General features: G+C 35.6%; 1 protein-coding gene and 3 long non-coding RNA genes across 9 annotated transcripts in view; 1 reads left to right on the top strand and 3 right to left on the bottom strand.

The window, feature by feature from the left end:
• Window positions 1–3,291: 3,291 nt before the first annotated feature.
• LOC137469515 (uncharacterized) lies at window positions 3,292–8,672 on the bottom strand. Its single transcript, XR_010996567.1, has 2 exons — window positions 7,673–8,672; window positions 3,292–3,684 (listed from the first exon to the last, which is right to left on the bottom strand). It is a non-coding gene; the product is annotated as an uncharacterized lncRNA (long non-coding RNA).
• Window positions 8,673–10,741: 2,069 nt separating this feature from the next.
• LOC137469514 (uncharacterized) lies at window positions 10,742–11,409 on the bottom strand. The gene is made up of 2 exons (XR_010996566.1): window positions 11,163–11,409; window positions 10,742–10,954 (listed from the first exon to the last, which is right to left on the bottom strand). It is a non-coding gene; the product is annotated as an uncharacterized lncRNA (long non-coding RNA).
• Window positions 11,410–12,496: 1,087 nt separating this feature from the next.
• Window positions 12,497–19,299, top strand: LOC137469517 (uncharacterized). Its single transcript, XR_010996568.1, has 3 exons — window positions 12,497–12,638; window positions 15,739–15,850; window positions 18,850–19,299. It is a non-coding gene; the product is annotated as an uncharacterized lncRNA (long non-coding RNA).
• The window catches only part of DACH1 (dachshund family transcription factor 1), a 356,490-nt gene continuing 349,730 nt past the window's right edge, over window positions 16,581–23,340 (bottom strand). For all 6 annotated transcript variants that reach the window (XM_068182306.1, XM_068182304.1, XM_068182308.1 and 3 more), the window contains one exon: window positions 16,581–19,355. Coding sequence is in view for 4 of the 6 variants with exons in the window: in XM_068182304.1 (XP_068038405.1) it covers window positions 19,318–19,355 (38 nt within the window). In the remaining 2 variants the exon portion in view is untranslated. The remainder of the gene's footprint in view (window positions 19,356–23,340) is intronic.

The raw sequence follows: 23,340 nt of genomic DNA on the forward strand, positions 1-23,340 counted from the left end.
AATGACTATGTTTATAGGTAGATACATTTCTTCACTTTTTCCAGACTGTCACCATTCTATTATTATTGTTGCAACACTTCAAGTCTCCAAATGTTAGATCTTAGGTCAAATGGATCAACATCAGTTTTTATGTTGTCCAAATTTAAAAGATAATGTAAGAACTACAAAAAAAATTATAATTAATTAAATAGAATTGCCTATTCACAAAATGTGCCAATATTAGAAAAGGGTTCTACTTGTTTTTGAGGCTATTAGATTACTGAATAAGAGTACAGTAGAAACCAAATATTATTATGTTCTCCAGTGAAGGGAAATGGATGAAGATTTTGATTTCAGGTTTTTTTTTTTTTTTCTTTTACAATTATACCTGAACTTTTTCAATAAGAAGGGAATCATGCAGCTTTGTCAGAATAGCTCTATCCTTCTTGCAACAATATATATAAATTACACATGGACACTGGAATCATGTTTCCACACACACCTTTTTGGTTAATTCTTAGATATTTAGCAATTTCTGTTCAACACAAGCCCACTTCATAGATATATAGAAAGCTGCTACAGAAAATGATTTTGTTTCATTTTTGCTGTTAGTGTGTCCATCACATCTTTCAAACAACTAATATTAAAATCCCTAATATCCTATCCTATAAGGAGATGATGATTTATTTGGCTTTTATGGTGACAATTTAAGGCACTCAGTTTTAATGAAAATATTCTCTCATCAATTTTGTTCACAGGAAGGAATGGAGAAAAATTGCAACAATTTTTTTGACAAGTTTTTGGTTTCCCTGAAGATAACATCTCCTAATTTAAAAGGAACTGTGTTGTTTCTGGACCTAGTCCTCTTCAGAAAAGTGAGAAGATTATGAAGATCACAGCTGAGATCTAAAACCACTTTAGAACAACTCCAGTAAAAAATTAGAGAATAGAATGCAGTATTATGATCACAAATATATAAGTAATTTTTAAATGTTCATAAACTGGTGAAAAATACCTTCCCACTCAGCCACAGTTGCAACAGAGAGCATTACTGCAAAATTAGCACCAATCTTCACTGGACCATTCAGTGTCACCAAGTATTCATCAGATATGAATTACACTCTGAACAAATTGCCTGAAGGAACAGATACAGGGATTTTCATGTTCTAAACGTGCTTTCCTATTAGTATCAAAATAGTCCATTGGAGGCTATCTCAACCCCTGAAGACATGCAATGAACAGAAACGCTACAATACTGAACCATTATTCCAAAGTATAGTCTTTAAAAATGAAAGATAATATACAGTAGGCTTGACTCCCTATTCCCTTAGATTCCATTATAATCACCCTTATGATGAGCCACACCTCATTATAATAACAGCCAAATTGCTTGGGTCCCAAGGGCAGACTAACAGTCAGGGTGGATTGTACTTATACTCAAAATAACCAAGAATAATCAAGATGAGCCTCTCAGTTTGACAATGAATGACCACTTTTGCATAACTAATGCTGTTCTGACAGAAAAAATGCGAGAGATTAAACAAAAAGAATTAATCTGGCTAATAGTGATTGGATGCATAACAGTGAGTAATGTGTCAGCATATTTACTGCAATTATAATAACATCATTTCTTTAGGTGCCCAAATAGAACTTAAAATCCTGTATATTGTCTGTATAAATCTGCATATTTCTGCACTGAAAGGATATGATACAGTACGATTTTAATTGGGGTCAATGACAAGTATTGCTTATTAATTAAAGGATCAAATATTGAAGGCTGCTTGTTGACAGTGAACTTGGTGCAGAGCTGTCAGTTTACACCTAGCAAAGATTTTTTCTCTGGCATTTTATATCTTCAAAGTAATAGTAATTACGTTGAAGATGTTTGCAAAGAAACCCAAAACTACATGAAACCCAAAACCATGTGAAACCCTTGTGGTATTGTGTTTCATTAGAAATAGCAAACATAAATGAGGTTCATCAAGAGGTTTGTTAAGGTTCATGAACTTAAGACTGGCTTTGAATTTAATACTGTGGGTAACTGATATTACCCACATATTGAAGCCGCACAAAATTTCCTTAGTTCATATGAACAACTGGAGGAAACATTTAAGGTTCATCTCAGTTCTCTCTTTGCACTTTGATGGCCAGTTGTCAAGGCACCCAAGTCACTTTGCCTGGAGAGCTATTTAGGTAGCTCTGAGAGGTCAGGAAATAAATGACTAATCACTAAAATGAATAAAATAAAATAAAATTGCAACAAAAAATCTAGAAGTTGATACATTCAAGATATGTAATATTAAATTGCCATCCTATTTTTCTGAGGCAACATCTTAAAATTAATTTTTAAAGTAGTCAACAAAACTTATATTGAACACAATTTCCTTAACTTTTTTTTCTTGCTCTAACCTCATGCCTTCACGCAAGGCACAATCTTAACGGAAAAATAATGTTTTTAGACAACAATTTGCGTAGTATTTTCTAGGAGGTCTCCTATTAATTTTCATTGAAAAGTACAGAGTTGTAATTTGTGCCTGTAGAAGTATTCACTTGTACATTTAAACATGTACATACTTATCTGTAACTCAGAATGGAAAGTGAAATCAGGCAAGTATGGAAAACTCCACTGCAAACAAAAAGTTAAACACAATCTTGAATTTAACGAATTACATACATGTGACAACCCTACAAAGCGTGACAAGGAGTTACATCAATACAAGAACAAATACTCTCTTTTTTCTAACTACCTTTTATAAGATGTTTGGCATATGTGAACATTGTTATTCATAAATAGTTGAAAAACACCTACCATATTGATTCAGAGATGTGATAGATTGACATGGTTTGAGTATAGTGCAATTACCATATCTGTGAATTGATTTAAAATGCACCAAAGAAAATTAATCTTGGATGTGGTGTATGAGTCTTGTACATAGCCAACTTAATGCCAAAACATGTTTAGTGATCTGTGTCATAGGTGGCTTACCTGCCTTCTTGTAAGAAGATGTATACTTTGCACAACGTGACAGTGTTCCATGGCAAATCCATTCTGCCTCAAAAATGAATAGGTAGTGACTTGAAAATTTGTTGTTGTTGTTGTTTATTTGTTTGTTTGTTTAAGACAATGTTTGAGAGCCTAGTGGTTTGAACAGTTTTCAAAGGTTGGGGTTTGTTTTATGAAGAAGCAAAACAATCTAAACATCTAAAAATCAAAAATTGTGAAGGCAGTTTCTACCAGAAAAATAACTCATTTCTTTGTTTTTTTGACAATGAAGCAAGAAATGTATAGTAGATACAAACTACTTGGAGAAGAATGGTTTACCAAGAAATGTTAAATCGGATAAGAATCAGGGTATGGGAGAGATTGGATGAGTGAAGAGTAAAAGAGAAAGCTAATTAGAGTCAATGTTGCAACCTTCATAGGAGAAAGATCTGGGAAGAGGTGACAATGCACAGGAAGTGCTCTAAGCTGTAGTGTGGTAAGCAGTAGCACTGCATGGCCTTAAAGACACTTCATACATAAATTATATGGTTCTTCCAACCAATATCTTTTGGGTCTTCTGCACACTCTAGAACATAGAATTACTCCTTGGGTGAAATATACTGCAGAAGCAACAGAAGTCTTTAAAGTTTTCTTCCTTCCCTTAGGAAGGAAGTATGGCACAGCATGACTTTGCTTCCTAGTATAACTTTGTTCCTTCGACTCTGAGAGGAAACAGAATTTAGCTGTAAATTTGCCGGATCATGACTTGGAATGGAAGTTGTGGGCATCACCTTCAGTGTCAGCTCAGGGCTTAGACAGGCTTGTGAAAAGGAAAGGGAGGTGGAGAGAGATTATTCTTGGCAAGATCAGTTTCACTCATTTTCACCACCAAAACCACTTTGCGCTTGGAAACTAAAGTGCATGTGCATGTGTGTGTGTGTGTGTGTGTGTGTGTGAGTATTATAGCAGATGGAAAGGATAGAAGTCAAAAGGTAAATCTCACTTCCTACTACACTCTTTTTTTAATCATCTGCAATCTCACAATGCAATCAGAAGTATTCACACATAGCTACTTTCACACACACAGAAGACAGAGGGCTGAAGACTGGGAATAAAGTCTTAAAGGAGATAGTGAAGGGGTAGTAAAAAATCCCTTTGTTATCTTATAGCTTCACTTCCTTTAGGAGGGTGCATCAGGGCTAGAAGTTATAGATAAAACTGATTTTAGAATTCAACCAAAACCTCTACAGGGAGCTCTACATGAGTTTTCTTATGCAGATCAATTATCTACTTTTCTAGAAACAAACAATGGCAAGAATTTCAGCTAATCTGCAAATCACAGCTTTCATGATTTCTTAAAAGTGAACTGAAAAAGCCCACCTCTACCCAATACTTCAGGTTTTGGGACCTTGAACCAAGATTGCAGCAGAGTGAGGAACTAAAATCTATTTCTTTGTAAAAGAGGTGTGAAGACACAGTGTGATAAATTAATCCAATGGATGAAACCACAGCCCCACAGATTAAAAAAAAAAAAAAATCTTTAATTTTCACCTTTTTATTATTTACTGAAATGAAAAACTATTAAGAGAAGATACTAATATACTCATTTGCCTGTACTCAGCTGTACAGGCTATATTTAACATTAGGGTGATTTTAAAGGGGCTGTTCCAATTTGATCTTTGCTTTCCCCAGATGTTATCTCTCCTTTCATAGTCATTTAAAAAATACAAAGGATTAATGCTGCTGGAAAATATTTTAAAAGTCACACATCACTTACAGATTAGTTCAGGAAAATCTTATTGCAGTATTTTGTTTGAAAAGAAATTCTCCTAAGCTCTCACATATCTGGCCAAACTAAAAAGAAAGTTTCCACTTTCAACTTATTTGTAAACTGAACAAATTTGAAAGGCTTGTGGAGAGACAGCAGCACAAATCCACTCTCCCAATGACATAATGCCATGTTAGAGTTAATGTTCAGAATGAGTCTCTAAGTTGGGGTAAGAATTTGCAAAGTTTTTCTTATTTATGATATATTTCCCTGGACGAGCTAACATTTTATCAGAAGGACAGAAGAACCATTTCCTGTCCCATCATATGGATTCACTACTAGATCATGAGCATCATGCATTCAGCACACCACAGTGTTGGAGAAGCCAATGAATGAACATGCAGCTCTTCTACTACTCATCTTTCTAACTCTCCACCACACTCAGTTATTTTAATGATTGCCTGAAGTGTCCATTCATGTCAAAGCATGTTATTTACTTCCTATTACGGACATGACATTACCTCACTCCATTACAAATTGAGAGAAACATATTACCCTCCAAAGTTTAAGTATTGCACCATTACCTGTGAATAGAAATGAGTGCTGGCACTAGATGGCAACTACTTACAACAGATACTCTAAATGTAATGGACAAAGTTTCATTTTTGATAATGTACCAGAGAAAGATAAAATACATCAAAAATACTCTATTGAATGAATTTATCATTCACATTGTCAGCCCATCAAGTTTAGTCATATAATTCACAGGCTGATGACATTGAAAGTCAATGAAATATATAGCTAAATATTTTCTATTGGTTTTATGAATGATAGAGTTAATCAATATTGTACCTGAACAGAGTTAATCTCTAAGTGTTATTACTTATAACCAAACCTTGAGAACTTTATCTTAAATAAACAGCAACAAAATTAAAAGACTATACACTTAGCACTGATTCAATAAATAAAGCAGTAGCTAAAACTAGCATCTCATTACTTTTGATAGAAAACACAAATAATATGTTTTAGTCCAGTAAAATAGTCTAAGATAATTTGATGGAGAGTGGTACCATTAAAACAGTATCCTGAAGCAGGGAGGAGAGATGGATATCTCTTTTCAAGAGCCTCTAAGCTGCCATATGATTTACAAGTCTAAAAGAGGTTTAACCTATACTCCTTGATACACTGAAACTGTAAAACTGATCATCTATCATATGTATAGACAGTATGCACAAACTGAAAAAACAGTCATTGGATATAAAGGTAGTTTAAAGTCTGTCAGTCTATCTGAAACAGAAAATTTATCTTTTGTTGTCATTACTCGTTCCTGATAGAAACTCTTCCTATGAAGATAATTAAGTAGTCTTGTACATGCTTCTATAGCTTCAAATGTGAAAGAAATTCAAGAAATAAAAAGTTCATGATTGCCATGAGACTCACTACCACAGAAAAGAAACCATTTTCAGAATACTAAGAAACCATTTTCAGAAAGAAGTTGACTAAATTAACAATACAGCTAAAGAAAAAAAAGGATGCATTTCCTAGTCTCAGAGAAAAATCACAGCCACCTATACTTACAGAATTAAGTTGAGAAAATGAGATTTTCCTACGGAATATCCCAGAAAAAAGCTTGTGTAACTACAGGGTATTCTATTGGGAAGGCTGATTTACCAGGTGGAAGTTAGATTCTTAAAGTGCATGAACAGGAGACACCTTTTCAAAGTTATCCCTTACTTCTACATAAGATTGTTGCTGAAAAATATTCCTTCACTTCTAGCAGGGAAAATAAAAACTATGACAAAAATAGTGTATAATTATACAATTATTTATTTGCATTCATTACTTTTTACATCTCAAAATATTTAACTATCTAAAAATGCAATTAAAGCAATAAAAAAAATTAAAATCCTGTAAAAAATTAAAAATCCTGATTTCCCCCAACTATCCCAAAGTCTTTAAAGAAACCTAATAAAGCCAGATGTTGTTGCATTCTAATCCCCACAATTGTGCCCTTCAGATTCTGCACAGGAGATACAAGCAAACTTATTTCATTATCAAAAGCAAAGTGAGGAAACCAGAAAGACATATACAGATGTGGTGGACCCTCTTACTGGTGTCACTAGAGGGCTCAAAAACTGGTTGAAAGGATACACATGCAAAGGATATGAAATCCTGGGAGAAGTTTGGTGGGACTAGCTAGTGAAACCAAAGTGCTTCCCAACAGCTCTTACAGCAATTCCCAGGCAGACCTCATCTCCTGCCATAGCTGTTGGCTAAAAGGTACCCTTTTGTTGACTAATAAAGACAAATAGGTACCTTCACAAGTGATTCATCTAATCCTAAAAGAGGCACCCAAGGGTTGATAACAAATTATTTATTATTTTGAGGTGTGGATTTTGTCCATTGGCTAGAAATAGGTCTATAATATGTAGCTCAAATTTAACTTTTTCCTATCCTAATTTAGGGATAATAAATTTCATAGTTTGCCTCCAGAGCTCATCCATGAAAATTGTACTGAATTGTAATTAAGTTGTAACAAACAATTATACAAACCAGTGAGAGTTCAATAAATTCAAAGCACGACTCTCTGCATCGCTGGTCAAAACAGCAACAAGCAAAGCCAATAACCTGCTGCCAAGTGAAATTCCAGAGTTTCTTTGATCTGTATCTCAAAATATTTTTTTTGTAAACCTGCAAATACTCAGTATTCAGGTCAGTTTAGATGTTACTGTGACTGGTGTATCAAAATCAACTCTTAATTAAATCCATAGAATAATCAAGCAGAAGTTAAGAAGTAAAAATGAGACATAAGCAGAAGAATGTCTGAAGACAAAATAAGTACAATTAAATAATTTTTCAGAAAGAGCTTCTTCACAATTTACTGTACAAATAAATAATAAGAAAGAATAATAGAATGGAGACTTACAAGTGTAAGTCCTTACACTTTCAAAAATTAATGCAGGCAAAGCTGCTGGCATGGTTCCAAAAATCTGCAAAATATTTATTATTTAGTTTTGTATTCCTCATTTATAATGAATTCACAATTAAAGAAGTTGTAATTATAATTCAGACACTGGCAAAATACATTCTATGGCGTTAACCATTGATAGATTTGTAAACAAAAGCAGCTGGACTGGAATTTCTTCAAGGAAATATTTACATGCCAACAGTTTATCAAACTGAAAGTCTGCAGATAAATCCACACATGGGCATTAAGTTAATGACGATAGCAACAGTGATTCATATTCTTAGTTGTAGCTGCTTTGTACTGCTACAGCTGTAAAAGAATAAAACCTGGAAGGAAAAAGGATAAGGCAGCAGGCTAGGGCTTTACTCCCCTGCCTCCTTTCAAGGTTAGAACATTTGTTACATTATACTGGAAATAATGATTAACAATAGGGCCATTGTCCAAGATTCTTTCACCTCTAAAGGCCAGATTTCTGGAGGTATGCAACTCATTTAGGATGCAGCTAAGGGCTGCATGGGATTAAACAAAACCACAAGTGTCCAGTGAATTTTTAAATAGATATCCACGCAGTTTCAAATTCCAGTGCACAAAAAAGCATGCCTTGGAAAATCTAAGTATACATATGTTTATTAAATCTTCTTACCACTTCAATGTCAGAAAACATCAACAATAGCTATTTTAGAAAATGCTACCTGCTTGATTCCTATTCAGTAAGATCAATTTGCATGCTGTTATCCAGGTCTTGGGACTTAAAGGGAATCACACTCTAGAGAAAAGTATGAATACCTACACCCAACAGAAAAGCATGGACACCTTCCTATCAGTATTCATTTGCCATCCTTTTGTGGGAGAGTGATATATGGTTGTAACTCCCACCAGAGTATCTCAAGAGCTCAAAACAGGATCCTGACTTCAGTATAGGTATCTGAATGCAAACACACACACAAAAGAAAAGAATGAAAAATATTGGAAAAACATAAAAAATAAAAATTTAAAATAAAATCTCATGGCAGTAGGGTGCATAAATTTTAGCAATTAAGATTTTTTTTCAAGAGCAGTTCAGAATAAATAAGCATTTCCCAAAGAAATTTCATCTTAACACTTAAAGCTTCTTTCACAATTCAGAAATTCATTCTCTGGAGGATCTTGATTTTAAGGAGAACTAGGGGCATCTGAAAAGAAGTCTCGAGTTGGAACATCCCATTCCTTCCTAAGACTGAAGGATCCCTTAACTGTTCTTTCAAAGTCCTTGGAAGTATCAGTGAAACACAATGAACTGGGAACAGTATCCACTGAGTAGAAAGAAAGTCTGACCTACTGGCTGCAATGGAAGATACTTGTTTCAAAGACAGATATCTTGGGGCTGAATCCTTCTTCCTTTCCTCCCCAAGACAAGATCTTCAGCAAGCATCTGAATAAAGGGGCAACTAGTGGAGTAGAAATAACAAAGTAGAATTCACAATGGCAGCACATACAGGTGCCTGGACCTGTGTGCAAGCAATGCAATTTGAATGTGACTGGGGGTTAGGGGGGGTTTGTGATACGCTATGACTGAGAAGTCATGTGTGGGTTGTATCCTAAAGCAAGAAATATACTGGTATATTATATGTAATCACCAAAGTTCGGGAACTCTGTGTCCAAACAGTGTAGAGCAATCTTTTGATGTCATTCTCTCTCATACTTCAAAGTCAAGTTGTCTGTTCACAAAATCTTCTGAGCCTGACCCATACTACATGCTGCATACCCCCAGAATTGTAAATAATTTCAACCTCTTTTCTTGGTCGTTGTTTTTGGGTTTTTGGGGTTCTTTTGCTTGAGATGTTTTTTTGGTTTTGTTATGGGGTTTTTGTGTGTGTTTGCATGTGTTTTGTTTGTTTGTTGTTTGGGGGGGGGTTTGACCATGTTTTGCTAAAATCAAAGGAAGACTATATCTGTGCCACATCATTGGACATCCTACTGTGTACATTCAGGGTGATTGTCTTGCATAAGTAATGAGCCCTTTCCATGTCCTGGAAAACTCTATTCTATTGATTATATAAATGACAGCACTTTTGCATATGCTCAGTAAAATCAGTGAATTTGGGAAGAGTAAAATGTGAGTAGTCTTGTACACAATGACCTTCTGTCTCTTTGTGGGTATTGGATCTATTGCACACCTGCAGAAGAGCCACAGTCAGTGGAGGGCTAGCAGGTAAAGCACTGACTCTGAGAAAATGGCAGATAGAATCAGCTGTGGCCAAAGTGCTCCCCACAGTCTTTGCTAGCTCCTCTTCTGCCTTTGAGCAGAAAAATATTCTGTCAGCCAAGCAAATACCTGTGTTGAACTCTTTGTGGTCTGCAGACTAATTAGTTATGGCCCTATCTGCTCTGGTTGCACTGCTAAAGCCTAATCAAATATAAAAAAATGCAAAATAAATTTTTAATGTGTATTTTGGAAATTACACCAGCTAGGAAAAAAAATAAAGTACTAAAAAATGTCATTGTGTTGAGAAAGCAAAATGGAGAAGAACTGATGAAACTTGAACACTTTGATTTTTATCTGCATTCCTGTTAAACTTCATTCTTGACATGCAGTGATAGAAGAGTGGAATGAAAATCAAAAAAGCAAGCAACTCTTTTTAACTTGAATGGAACAATATTTAAGAAAAACATAACTTTTGAGACTGAAAACTGTTCCTGATGCACAAAAACAAACTGTAGTTTTCCAAGATGTCCCCTGGTACTAATATTCTTGTTTGCCAGAAGCTTATTCACCGTGGCCAAATGCTCGCTGATTCAAATAAAAGCATCTCACCAACAATTTGCATGATGATTTAAACTGAACTTGGCCAGCTTAGATAAAAAAAGAAATTACCTAAATTGGAAAAGAAATAAACCTTGATCAAAGTACAGTTTTCTCTTTCTACCCCAAATTAAATACAAATGAATGATTAAGTGGCACTTTCTTTAATGACCACTTCTTAGATGAATATGCAGAATTTGTTAAAAGGGTGAAATATTTTTAAACTTGAATAAAACATACAACTGCAGACTATTAGAAAAATGCATCATGCAACTCATTTACTCATGCAAGTTTTATAGAAGAGTCCAGGGTTAGCAGGAGTTCTAAGGTAAGTGCCTGCTGTTGCTCTCACAACAAAATACTCTCCTCATACAGCCCCAAATATAATCTTTCTGAATGCTGATAGCGGCTTAGTAAAGTAAAAGGAAAAGCACTAGTTACTATTACCACAATCTGTCTTCACTCAAGTAACACCTGGAAATAAATAAAAAAAGAACCTTATATTACTCCTTATGAATCAATAAATAGCTAATTGATTTAAGCATAATTTATCTGTAAAAAGAAGGTTTAGTATAGCAAAGCATAATATCCCTGATGCCATTCATTTGCAACTTTGTATGATACCTCCTCAGTACCCTCACGTTCAATTCAAAAACCTCACTCGAGCCAAAACCCCACCTACCAGCTCAAATTTATCAGCTCCACTTCAAACCCAAACCTCAGCAGGGTTTCTGGGACCTTTTGGAGATGGTGCATTGCAGAGAGCAGCAGTTCCAGTCATGGAGTGTGTTTCCATTGCTGATTGCTGTGATGCAAGGAGGGAAGGACCACACCACGACATGATGCAATCTGTTGCACTTCTAGGATTGCATGACCTCATCATGGCATTACCAGCAATGAAGTTTCTACTGGTTTCCAGTCCTAGGCTTGTACAGAGCACCAGCTTCTTAGTCCACATTGCAAATGACAAAATCCAGATGATATCCTTTCACGTGACTAAGTTCCACCAGCGGAAGAAACTGCTTTAGGAGCCTCAATGCACATCAGAACCTCAAATGCAAGGCAAGTTAATCCTACAGAGTCACATTTTGTACATTAAACTGCTCATGTATATGCACTTTTAATGTACCTTTACAAGAGAGGAGCTACAGGACACCAGGCCTGTCCACTTTCAAGGCAAGTGGTAGGAACACTTTCCCAAGAAAGCACGTGGAGTGCCAAGCAGGTTGCTCCTTATTCTGAGTGGGTTTACACTCCCTCTCCTCTTCATCAGTAGAAGGCTAATACTAAATACTTACAGCTTGATGTGCCTGGGGGAGAAGTAACAGGAGCAAAAATTCAACAAGAATTGTTGAATTGTGTTGCTCAACCTAGCAATAGGGCACGTGGGTGGTTGGACTCTTGGGCTGTGGAATTGTAGAAATAGTTGGGATTAGCAGCTTTGTATTTTCTTATTTTCAATTATTCTTCTAGGTTATGTAATGAGATTTCGGGTGTTGTGAAATGCTCAATGCATAACTTTGTTGAACTAAGATTTTGACTCCAAGAGGAGGTTATGCCCATGCTAGGCATCTAGGTGCTTCAAAAGAGAACTGATACATCATTATCAGTGCCCAAGGTGTTATCAGGAGAGTCATGGAAACATTTATTAAGCATTGCATACTTAAAAAATGCATTTTATTATGATTTTGAATTAGGCATGTGGATGCTGTTAGAATTTATTTTTTCACATTTTGAATACTGAAATCACTGAGCTAATTTTATACTTTAATCACTACCTTTTTTCCTCCAAGTTTGTCAATAGCTTAGTTTAACTTTTTGCTGTGATTTTGTTTTAAACCCATAATTCATCACTTGAGTCTTATCTTCTATATGATACATATATGCCATATATGCACTTGCAGTGTTGTAGAGGTTTGTGTTGAAGGCAGATAGGATAAAATATTACCTGTAAAAGCTGAAAATTAGAGCTTCTTTATTTTTAATAATTACTATTATTATCATCATCATTATTTACTGCTTCTGTAAGTTCTGCATAAGGTGTCCTGTGAACCTGTTCAGCTTCTAGCACTGAAATGGCTTCCAAGGGTAATACTGGCATTTGTTGAAGCATCTGTTTCCCAGAGGTGTGCTTGTTATTGATCAGCTCACAAAGAAGGTAATACTTTATCTCTGTCCTCTTCAATTGTTAAATTGAGTTCAGATTGTTCAAGAGATCCATGTAGAAACTTATTTCTGGCTTCCAATATATCATCCCATCACTGAACAGCCAGATTCTGCAGCATCAGTTTGGTCACAGTGAACAGAAGCCAAATGGTTATTAGTTGCTGCTGAATTGAATTGAGAACAATGCCTGCTTGCCCAGGACACTGCCAAATGAGTTTGTTTGCTGCAGCTGTATCTTGCCACATCTTTCTAAAGAGTATCTTTAGAATCCAGTTTCTCCTTATTGTATCACTATTTACTTCCATCTTGACAGCTGAAATCTCCTATTTTCTTTCATCCCTATGTTCTGTTCAAAATTCTGTTGCAGCCTCATTCCTTTACCCTGCTTTCCTCACCAAGACTTGTTTTCATCTCTCTACTTTGCAATTTACCCCATAATTAGCACCTCCAAACCAAAAACTACAAAATCCTTCAGAACAGTCCTAGTTAAATATGCTTATACCACAATACAACTTAACAGATACTGAAGCCCAGTCACTCCTTTCGTCTCTCCAGTTTTTAAATGCCAAGTTTAACCTTGCCATACCTCAGGCATACCTCTCAATCTGCTTGACAATATTTACTTGACAGAGAAGCCAACAATCCAAACCGACTGCTTCAATGTCCTCTGTATCTCAGAATGGTAAAAATCTATAGAGTTCCAAAATAGTTGGCTGCCTTGCAGAACCCATTTCAAGAAAGCTATTTGAAAAAAATACAGGAAGTATATTTAAAAGAAGTATCTATCTCTTCCAGTTTATCATTTCCAATTTCCTTGAAAACTGTCTGGCCAGTATATCCAAGAAAACTAGATCAACTTACTTTCTTTAACCCCAAAAGATGGTTTTTATATTGTTAGACATATAATTTATTCACTTTGCCTTATATTTATTTATTGCTAGAAAATGCATGCAAGAACTGATTGACAAAGTTGCTACAGCTTCCATTCTTACTATTTAAATAAATTGTATTAAAATAGGGCCATTTTAATCCTCTTTGTATTCACTTCCTGTATCTTCTTTCACATCTTGCTGTTAGTACAACTCATTCTTTTGGCCTCCTGATATGGAAGATCAAAAAGCTGTGAATGCTTAAATATATCCCAGAAATTTCTGTTCTAGATCTGACAACTGCTGTTTATAGGATAAAATTTGTTAATCCTTGTTAATCTGGATGCAGAAAGTGTTATGCCTAAAAGGGCACTATGCAAATAAGCCTCATGGTTCTAGAACAACAAAAAAACTGAGTTTGGAACGGACCTCTGAAGGTCAAGCAGTCAAATATTTTTTAAATGCAGACAGATCAGGTTTCTCAGGGCCATGCTCACGTAAGGTTTGAAAATCTCCAAAGATGGAGATCCTGAACTTCTCTGTGAAAACTGCTCTAGTGTTTCATCCCTCTCACTTTGACTTCACCTTTATATCCAACTGGAGGTTTTGTTTTGTTTTTTTTTTTTTTTTTTTTTTGTGGTTTTGATGAGGTTTTTTTGTTTTGTTTTTGTTTGTTTGCTTGCTTTGGTTTTGTTTTGAAAATTTGGAGGGGTTTGTTTGGTGGTTTTTTTTTGTTTGTTTTGGTAGCGGGGATCTGTTTTCTTGTCCTTCTGCTAATACAGCAAGATAAAGCTGTGTTTTTATGAATCAAATTTAGAGCACCAATTAACCAATTCACTGGACTATGCCAACCATTGTTACTCTAATCTAGATGACGAAATCATGTTTTTTCATAGATCATATGCAAATTCTCCCAAATTGTTTAGTATTTCATAGTACTTGACTTTCAGGTGAACATTTACGAAATTTCCAAGTACTATGGATGTCTAGATTTTATTTCTAATTAGATTTCTTTCAAGAGCTTAAATTCCAGAAAGTCCTTGTTTCATCTCTCTTTGAAAATAAAGCTTTTTAAGCAGGAGGCTGTAGTTTGAAACGGTGCGATACTGCTGATGGTGGAACCATCATCATTGATCAGGATGAGCTCCTGCTCAGCAAAGGCACACTAACACATTCCTCAGTGTCCTATGTGTGAGTTAGCAGCTACTGAAGAAATAAGTTTCACAGAACTCTTGAGCTAGGATCTTTTATTTTAAGAAAGACATTGAAAATGCCTGAAGTTTGGCCAGCAAAACTGGAAGTATCTGTAATCAGCAGTCACGCTTGAAAATCATGGCCTCAGGGCTTTTTTATTGCAGTCTTGTGTCAAATAACATGTAAGCACATAACAAATGAAGCAATTTTCAAGAATTTATAGAAGCTTCAACAAATAAGAGGTTTACCTTTCAGATCAAAACCCAGCCTTGTATCTCTTTCCACTGCAAAAATACAAAAAAAATTTTAAAAAGTAATTTCCATTTGAATCTGTCAGTTCTTAGAGGATTTTCCTAAAACTTTAGATGTTTAGCTGCTGAGTCCAAATATTTTCAGGATCTGACCATAACCTACTAAGTTTAGGACAAGATATGTTTAGGGCAAATTTTTTTTGATTTCGACCTGAATTTTGACATATTTTTATTTTACCTAAGTCACAAGGAGTACCAACATCTGACTATCCCTCAGCCTATCCAGCCTCAGACCTACTAAATGCCAGGTACCTTGCACAGATGAAGTAGCTATTTATTAATGAAGGTAGGGTGGGACTTATGAGAGTACAGTTCCTTTTTGCTGAAAGAGACTATTTTCTGAGATGCTTAAAAACACAGAGGTAGGTTTCTAGTCTGTTACCGTAGAGATAATTTGGATTTCAGCATGAGCTGGACTGAGATTAATGAGTTTACTTTTTACCCTGTTTTCGCTGTGCCAGAGTTTATAGCAGGGGAGCTGGCTACAGTGTAGATGGGATCCTTACTAATTCAGACATGCATGATATTTTAATGCAGGCAGAAGGAGATTGTGATTGCCCTACATACAGATAACCAAACTCCCAATCAGCCAGCCAGCAACAGCAAGCTGTGGGAAATCAGGAAGTCTGTCAGCTTCGTGCCTGTAGTCTCCAGGCCATCCAGAAGTAGTGGAATGGGCTTACTCAAGAAAGCTAATCTCTTCTGCTGTCCCAAACAGGTCTGCCCCTAGTAAAAGCAGAAGCGTTCATGTAGGTATGGTTCAGAAAGGAAGGGAAGAGAAAGGATGGGAAGAGAAGGCAAGCCAAGGCCAGGCAAGGCAGGACAATAAGGTACAATACTCCAAATCAGTCATACCTCTCCGACTTTTGAATTTTCTGTAAGCAAAACCAACGTAGTTCCAAATTTGCTCTTAAATAACAATCTTGACCTTGAAAAAAAGCACCCTTTTTCTTCTCACAATGCCACCTAAAGATATGCTAAGCCAGAACTATTTTTCTCTAAATGCCTGTTTAAATGTTTAAATACTTGAGGTTTGTAAAGAAATGTGTTTCTAACCACATTTTATCAAGTGAAGGAGATCTGAGACAAAACGAACAGGATTACCCCTGCATTTTTGTAGTTAGAGGAATAATATTGTTTTGTTCCATCAATGTGTCCACTTTACATTGTTCAGCACAAAGCTTTGTGGAATAAGAATCATGGGAATATCATAATATAAAGGAAAAAGGTACAAATAACAGCTTCATAAACTGAGAAATGTACATAAATAAATCATGTAGATGGGGGCAGTTTGCTTAGCTGGCAAGAAAAAAAAATGGAAAATATGCTTGTTAAACAATAACCACAGAGTGTGCTTTTATGATGTTTTTCACCACAGTAATTCATATTAGAGATAGAAGCAGTTGCATGTTAAATAAAATCATTCAGCACTGTTCGCCTCACATTACAAAGAGCTGACTTATGTTGTTTTTAGATGCCTCCCATTAGAAAGTAAATATTCCTCTGATGTTATACATTTCAGAAAATTTAATAAAGATGAACTGTAAATAAAGTCACAGGGAGATTTCAGACAGTTTTATTAGCAGATTGTTGAAAAGAAAACAAAATTAAATACAAGAACAGTAAACGTGGTTCTCACATTGAAACCAGGCTCAAATAACTAGGCTACCATAGAAAAATTTCCAATTCTTGCATTATGATGTAAAAACAGATTTTTGTACAGATTTTGTACAACAAAATTCGTAATAACCTTTTTTCATTTTTAGAAAACTTTAAATATATAGATAAAAATAGACAATTTTCATAGGTCCTACATGAAGATGAGTATGTTCTGTTCCAAGGGCTTGCATAGAGCGCAAATATGGTTATAATATAGAACAACTAGACATTAATATCTTTAAGATTACAAAAGCATATAAACAATAACATGAGGACAACTTTTCTTCATAATCTATGCCAAAAAAAAAAAAAAATCCAAATCAAAAACCAAAACCAAAATACCAACCCAAAAACCTGTAAAACTAAAGAGGGGCAAAAAATTCAACTTACGGTAACATCTCATGGTCTGTAATATTTACACTGTTTTTAGCAAGATTCTTTCTAAACATCCAGCTCATAAATTGGTTCCCCTTTAATCCTTAACACTTCTGTTTATGTACCAAGCCAAACACTGAGGCATTCCCAAAGGTCTTGAAAGAATATACTGTAAAACTACTAAACCTACTTACAGGTGACTCTATGCAAGGAGCAGAGCAATGGTAAATGCTAGTACATATTTCAGTTGTAGGCTTTTAATTCTCTTTCAGATATGAATGATTCAAAAGCTTGCCACAAGTCCATCTAACTTTACAGCTGTTAACCCTTTAAAGACTGCATATGAAAAAACTGGAGTACAGAATCCCATGTGTGTTTAAGCAACTATGACAATTATGGAAGAATCATGGTTAGAAAACAACATCACTACAAAGTATTAGACAACAATATTTAATGAAAAATATTGCTCAATATTTCTTTAAAAAATTACTGTGATGTGAACTTGTATATACATCTTTCTATTGTTAAAAAAGTATTGTGGTGGAGTAAATATGAACTGCACAAAATAAATGTGTACCAGTATTGTGAGGAAGACCTACAAACTATAGAAGCTCAGTGCTAGAGTTTACAAAAAACATTAGATTTTTTTTTTTGGACAAAATAATATTAATATCCAATCAGAACTACTTTTAAAGAAATATTTGCTTTAAGTTAGGCATCTTAGACATTTAAGGTTTTGATATGTTTCCATGTAATAAATAATATTTTATATGCATAAAACATTAGATGAAGAAAGCATAATCACAAAACTTACAGTAATAGCACTGATTCACAAAATCAGTCTTTAAAGGGGTAACCCAAAAGTATGCAAAGCAAAGAAAATAATTTTTAGTAATGTAATAAGCAGTGTTTTGCAGCTTACTTCCAGTTATCAGCACAAAGGTGAAAACACATATTGTAGCTTTCATAAAGACAGTGAAAGTAACACATAACCATCCATCCCTAAGACAAGGTGGGAGGGACAATAAACTTCAACTGTATCACTCAGTTCTACGTGGAATTGGACTGATACATCAAGTGTTTGTTAGGTTTTCTTTTTTTAGCAACATTGACGTAATATGACATTAACATATAAAAATATTTCTGGCATTTTGACTTGCTGCTCAGCCACAGTCCATTCTTAGAAGTGCACTAGTTAGGGCACTAACCAGGGCTTAATATACAAATAAAAGTGGCTGATACAGAATTCTGACTTGTTACCAGATGCTTAAGATCTCATTCAGTAATACTGTGACTCCAGGACAAATATTTACATGCCTGCATGCGTTAAAACTAGAAAGGTGTCTTTCTGACCAACAGGGTGACAAAACAATATTATCTAAAAGTTTCATTTCCTAAACTCTAGATTTCTACTGCATACATAATACCTTCCTTGTGTGATTTGTGTTATATACTGTACAAGTGACCAACATTTTGATAAGAAGCAAAGTCTTTTATTTCATAAACCCCTGCCAGTTTACAATGAGAAACTATTATTCTTTTTTTAAAATTTTTAAAATTTTATTTTAGGAAAAGAGACTTTGTGAATGGTAAAACAGTTTGTTTACATTCAGCATTTCTTTTCACCTACACAAAATTCCATTTCACTTAATGTAGTCTAACATATATGTGTTGGTCTCTTGGAAAGCATGTGGAAAAAATGTCTTTAGAAGAAAAACCCACGATCATTGTTTGAAAACTGAATGTATCAATTTTTTCTTATTTTACCTTTTTTTTTCCTTTTTTTTTTAATAAGAATCCTCTTATGCCCTCTACAAGTTCATTTCTGAGCTGTCTTGCTGGTTTCGGTATGGTATAAGAGTCTGTAAGTGTACTTGGACACCATTGGAAGGATCATTGGATGTGCTCAAATATAGAATCATCAGAGGAGGAGAAAGTCTGCATTCCTTGAAAAAGGGAATACTCAGCCTTGTTCTGACCGCCTGTAATTTTGGATACAATAGTCCGGCGCAGAGATGCAGATTTTTGCTCTGAGATCAGTGCTACTGTACATTTATAAACATTCTCTAGAACTCCAGGTTGAGCCACAGGAGATAACCAAAGGAGGACACTCTTGCAGAATTCTTTACATTTTTGAAGAACATTGATAAATGAAGTTGAGGAAGTTGGTTTGAAAACATTTTGTTTCCACAGAACTCCTTATGAGCCAATGTCTTACTGCAACGTTCTTTACCGTAGCACACGTATTTTCAGCAGGAAAAATTCAATACATGACAGTAGTTTTCAAATAAAGTCTTCCATCTAAAATATGAAAGAGAAACATTTGCTTTATATATTTATATCTTCAATGAATCAAAAAGAGGAAAAACCCCACAAGATTTAAAACCTCAGCGGAAATAGTCATGCAACAAATCTGTAAAATGTCCCCTATGGTACTTTTTGCCTAAAATAAAAGAAAATAATAAAATCTGAATGTCACCTTAGCAATTTCATCTGTCAGTGGTCAAATAAACTCTGTTGAAAATTACACTCACTTTGCAAGTTGTGAAAAATGTAACAACTTCTGAAGCTTTAATGCATGCTGGACTCGTATCAGTGCTAGGGCACTAGGAATGTAGGTGGAGCCTCTGTGCATGTGTTTTTACTGATATGCAAAAGTAACTGAATAGTGCTGAACAGTAATTATTTCCTTCATGGTTGCAGAGCAAAAAAATCTTCTTGCATGCAATCGTTAGTACTCCCATCACTAAAGGCATAGCTCACACTTTCTGATTTAGCTGTGTTGTTAAATATACCATGTAATGTAACCATTGTGCACATTTGTAGCTATTTATATAGAACGCAGTATAGGATATTTAAACGGTATCAGTGAAGTATAGCCTCCTTCCCCCCATAAATGAGATTAACTGAACAATTACTATGTTAAAGATGTAAGCACGTTTCTCACAACATTTTTTCCACCCAAGTGAGGAGCATATATTTAAGTGAGATATGTGAGGGAACATGAGAAACACTAAGCTAACCCAGCCAGTAATTGTTGATCTAGAAAAATTTGAAGAGAACATACCAGCACAACATATTTTCACCTAATTTTGAAGTAAAAAGCAATTTTTTCTTCACTTGGGACATGAACACCTTATATACACCTATTTTGATAGCAACATAATAACTCTTTTTTAAAAAACAGAAAACAGACAGAAAGGTTTCTTAGCTTTCTGACTTGTAGGGTAGAACGTGCTGTCCCCATATGAATAAAGCACATTATGAAGTAATTAATCCTCCCCAGAGCATAATTACTAAACATGACTTATATTTTAGAACATAAGCATTTCCAACTACAAGCTGTATCTCAGCTATTAAAGTTTGCATGAACTTCTTATTTGAACCGAAGTAAATTCAGTCAATATTTCTAAGATTTCAGAAGGTTTCATTTCTGTTTTGATTTTCTTAGTCTAACATTTTTATTCCAAATCAGTCTATAGAATTTTTTATTAGGTATACAGTAAAAATTATATATATACAGTGAAACAATTGTGTGAGATAAACCTGTACAAATGAATGCTCAAATTTTTGAAATGTTTGGTTATCTTTGAAAGATGTGGCATCACCTCCATTAATTTACTGTAGCTGTTGAGAGAAAGAAAAATTAACCTGAAAGCAGACAAAAGTACACACCACACAGCTGTAAAACCTTCTGCACATCCCTTTCCAGTTCTATCAGAACTGCTGGGGAAAGTGGGAGGCTGTAGAATCACCCTGCTGCAGTGATTCTTATCTAATGTCCCTTTGTTTTTCCTTTTCCACCATTAGCTTTCTTTTGCGAGCTTCTTGGGTATATTGCCCTTTTGCTGCTTTCTCCCCATCTTTACATTTTTCTTACATTTTTCTACCCCCTTTCCCTACTCTTTTATGTTCCTAGCTTTTTTTTTTTTTCTTATTTATTTATTTTTTTTCAGAGTACATGATAACTTTCCCACTACGTAAAAGCGCTTCTTCTCAGAACCTTTTCTATTCTCTTTGCTCTTTATGGTCTTTTTTTTTTGCACTTAAGAGAAATAAAAAGGAATTGAGTAAGGCCTTAACTTAAAGACTTTTATATTATTATTTGATGTATGAAAACCAACCAAAATGCTTATGGGAATTCAGGAGAGAAAGAAGGAAGCCCTGAAATGGAGCTCAGTAAAACTGAAGGCCTGGAAAACCATCTCCAAAGAAAACCTGTATTAAGTACAGGTTAGCTAGTGCTGCTACTGGCTACATTTCCATATCGTTCTCCCAAACATACTGAATAAACACAATAAACATTTATAGCACTAAAGCTGTCTAGATACCTCTGTAGGAGTATTACTCTGCATATATACCAGCACTTTGGCTATCCTGAATGTACACTTGCTAATGAGTGCCATGTATAATTCCCACACCTTAACATTCTGATAACCTGCAGTCAGTAACTTATTTTATTTTATTATACTAGGTCTCCATTTACCTTTTAAAATAAAATATGTTTTAAAACTAATTCTCAATTAAAAATACGGCTGCAGGAAGCAGAATCCTTGTAGCAGCCAACAAAAGATAAACAGCAGTACAGTTTCAAGAGTCAGCTCTATTTTACACTGCATAAGGATCCAACCTGGAAGTGAAATCAATAGGAGGTTTTTCACTTTTAAAAGATGACACTATCAGATTCTGTATTCTGTATCCACAGAAAATGAATAAGAATAGGAAAGGGCAGCTCTACAAAGCACCTTCCTTTCACAGTAAGAGGATACTTGTTTATATATATAAGTTGTTTTCAACATCTTCATTAACAGCTTGGCCACAGAACTCGAGGGAATACTAAGTAAATTTGTCAATGACACTAAATTGGGAGGAGTTGACTCTCTCAAGGGCAGAAAGACCTTGACAACTGAAAGACGTAAGCAATCAAACCATATGAAGTTTAACAAGGGCAAGTGCTGGATTCAGCACCTGGGATGGAGAAATCCTGGTGGTGTGCATGGACTAGAGAATGAGAGGCCAGAGAACAGTACCATGGAAAGGGACCTGGGGGTCCTGGTCAATGGCAAGTTAACATGAGTCAGCAGTGCCTGGCAGCCAGGAGGGCCAACCGTGGGGTGCATCAGGCACAGCATCGCCAGCCAGGCAAGGGAGGGGATTGTCCTGCTCTGCTCTGCACTGGGGCGGCCTCACCTCGAGTGCTGGGGGCAGTTTGGGGTGCCACAATGTGAAAAGACATTAAACTATTAGAGAGCATCCAAACGAAGGCAATGAAGATGGTGAAGGGTCTGGAGGAGAAGCTGTATGAGGAACTGCTGAGGTCATTTTGTGTGTTCAGCCTGGAGGAGACTGAGGGGAGACCTCGTTGCAGTCTTCAATTTCTTCACATGGAAAAGTGGAGGGGTAGAAGCTGATCTCTTCACTCTCACGACCAGTGACAGGACTTGAGTAAATAGCATAAAGCCAAGGGGAAGGCTTAGGTTGGATATCAGAAAAAGGTTCTTCACCCAGAGGGTGATTGGGAATTGTAACAGGCTCCTCAGGGAAGTGGCCACAGCACTGTGGCTGAGAACTTCATGTAGCCACTCATGAAGAATGAGCAACAGGTGAACAGTGCACTTCGGAAATGCAAGGACTTCAAACTGTGTTACGAAAAACTCACAGATCTGCAGAGGAATGATAGCCTCGCATCACAAAGTGGTGACCAAATACAACCCCTATATTTGTCTGCTGTCTCTTTCCATTGTATACCATTCCAATACTCCTACTACCTTGTTCCCATCCATTTCTCTCCCTATTCTTAATGTTCTGAGGTTCTTTCCAAATGACAGGAACTTCTCAATGTTGTTGTCAAAGCCACCAGAATAACTTTACCTCTAGGTGTAGCCAGAGCTCCTATCTGAATACAAGTGGAGTATTACTGCTGATAGGCCTTTAATGATTTCAAGGTTAAAATCACAGACAAAACCTACAAATCATGAAAGTGATCAGCAAATCGAGCCAGCTCATCCTTTGTAAGCCAATGTGAAAATGCCACTACTTTTAAATCCTAAATCCTGAGCATGCCTGTGCCTTCTGCCTCCCAATCAGCTTTAATTTATCAGCTACGCAGGCCTGTTGCATTATTTTCTTCTGCTAACAAATGCAGAATTTTTCTATCAGCATAAAACCAATTTTATGCAAAACAAATATGTAGTATTTTAGCTACACAAACATATGCATACAAACGTATCATACACAAACACTCACACAGACAAACACACTAAGGATGTTTACAACACTGGGGTAT

The sequence above is a fragment of the Anomalospiza imberbis genome, chromosome 2 (genome assembly GCF_031753505.1).
Source record: "Anomalospiza imberbis isolate Cuckoo-Finch-1a 21T00152 chromosome 2, ASM3175350v1, whole genome shotgun sequence".
NCBI classification, from domain to species: domain Eukaryota; kingdom Metazoa; phylum Chordata; class Aves; order Passeriformes; family Viduidae; genus Anomalospiza; species Anomalospiza imberbis.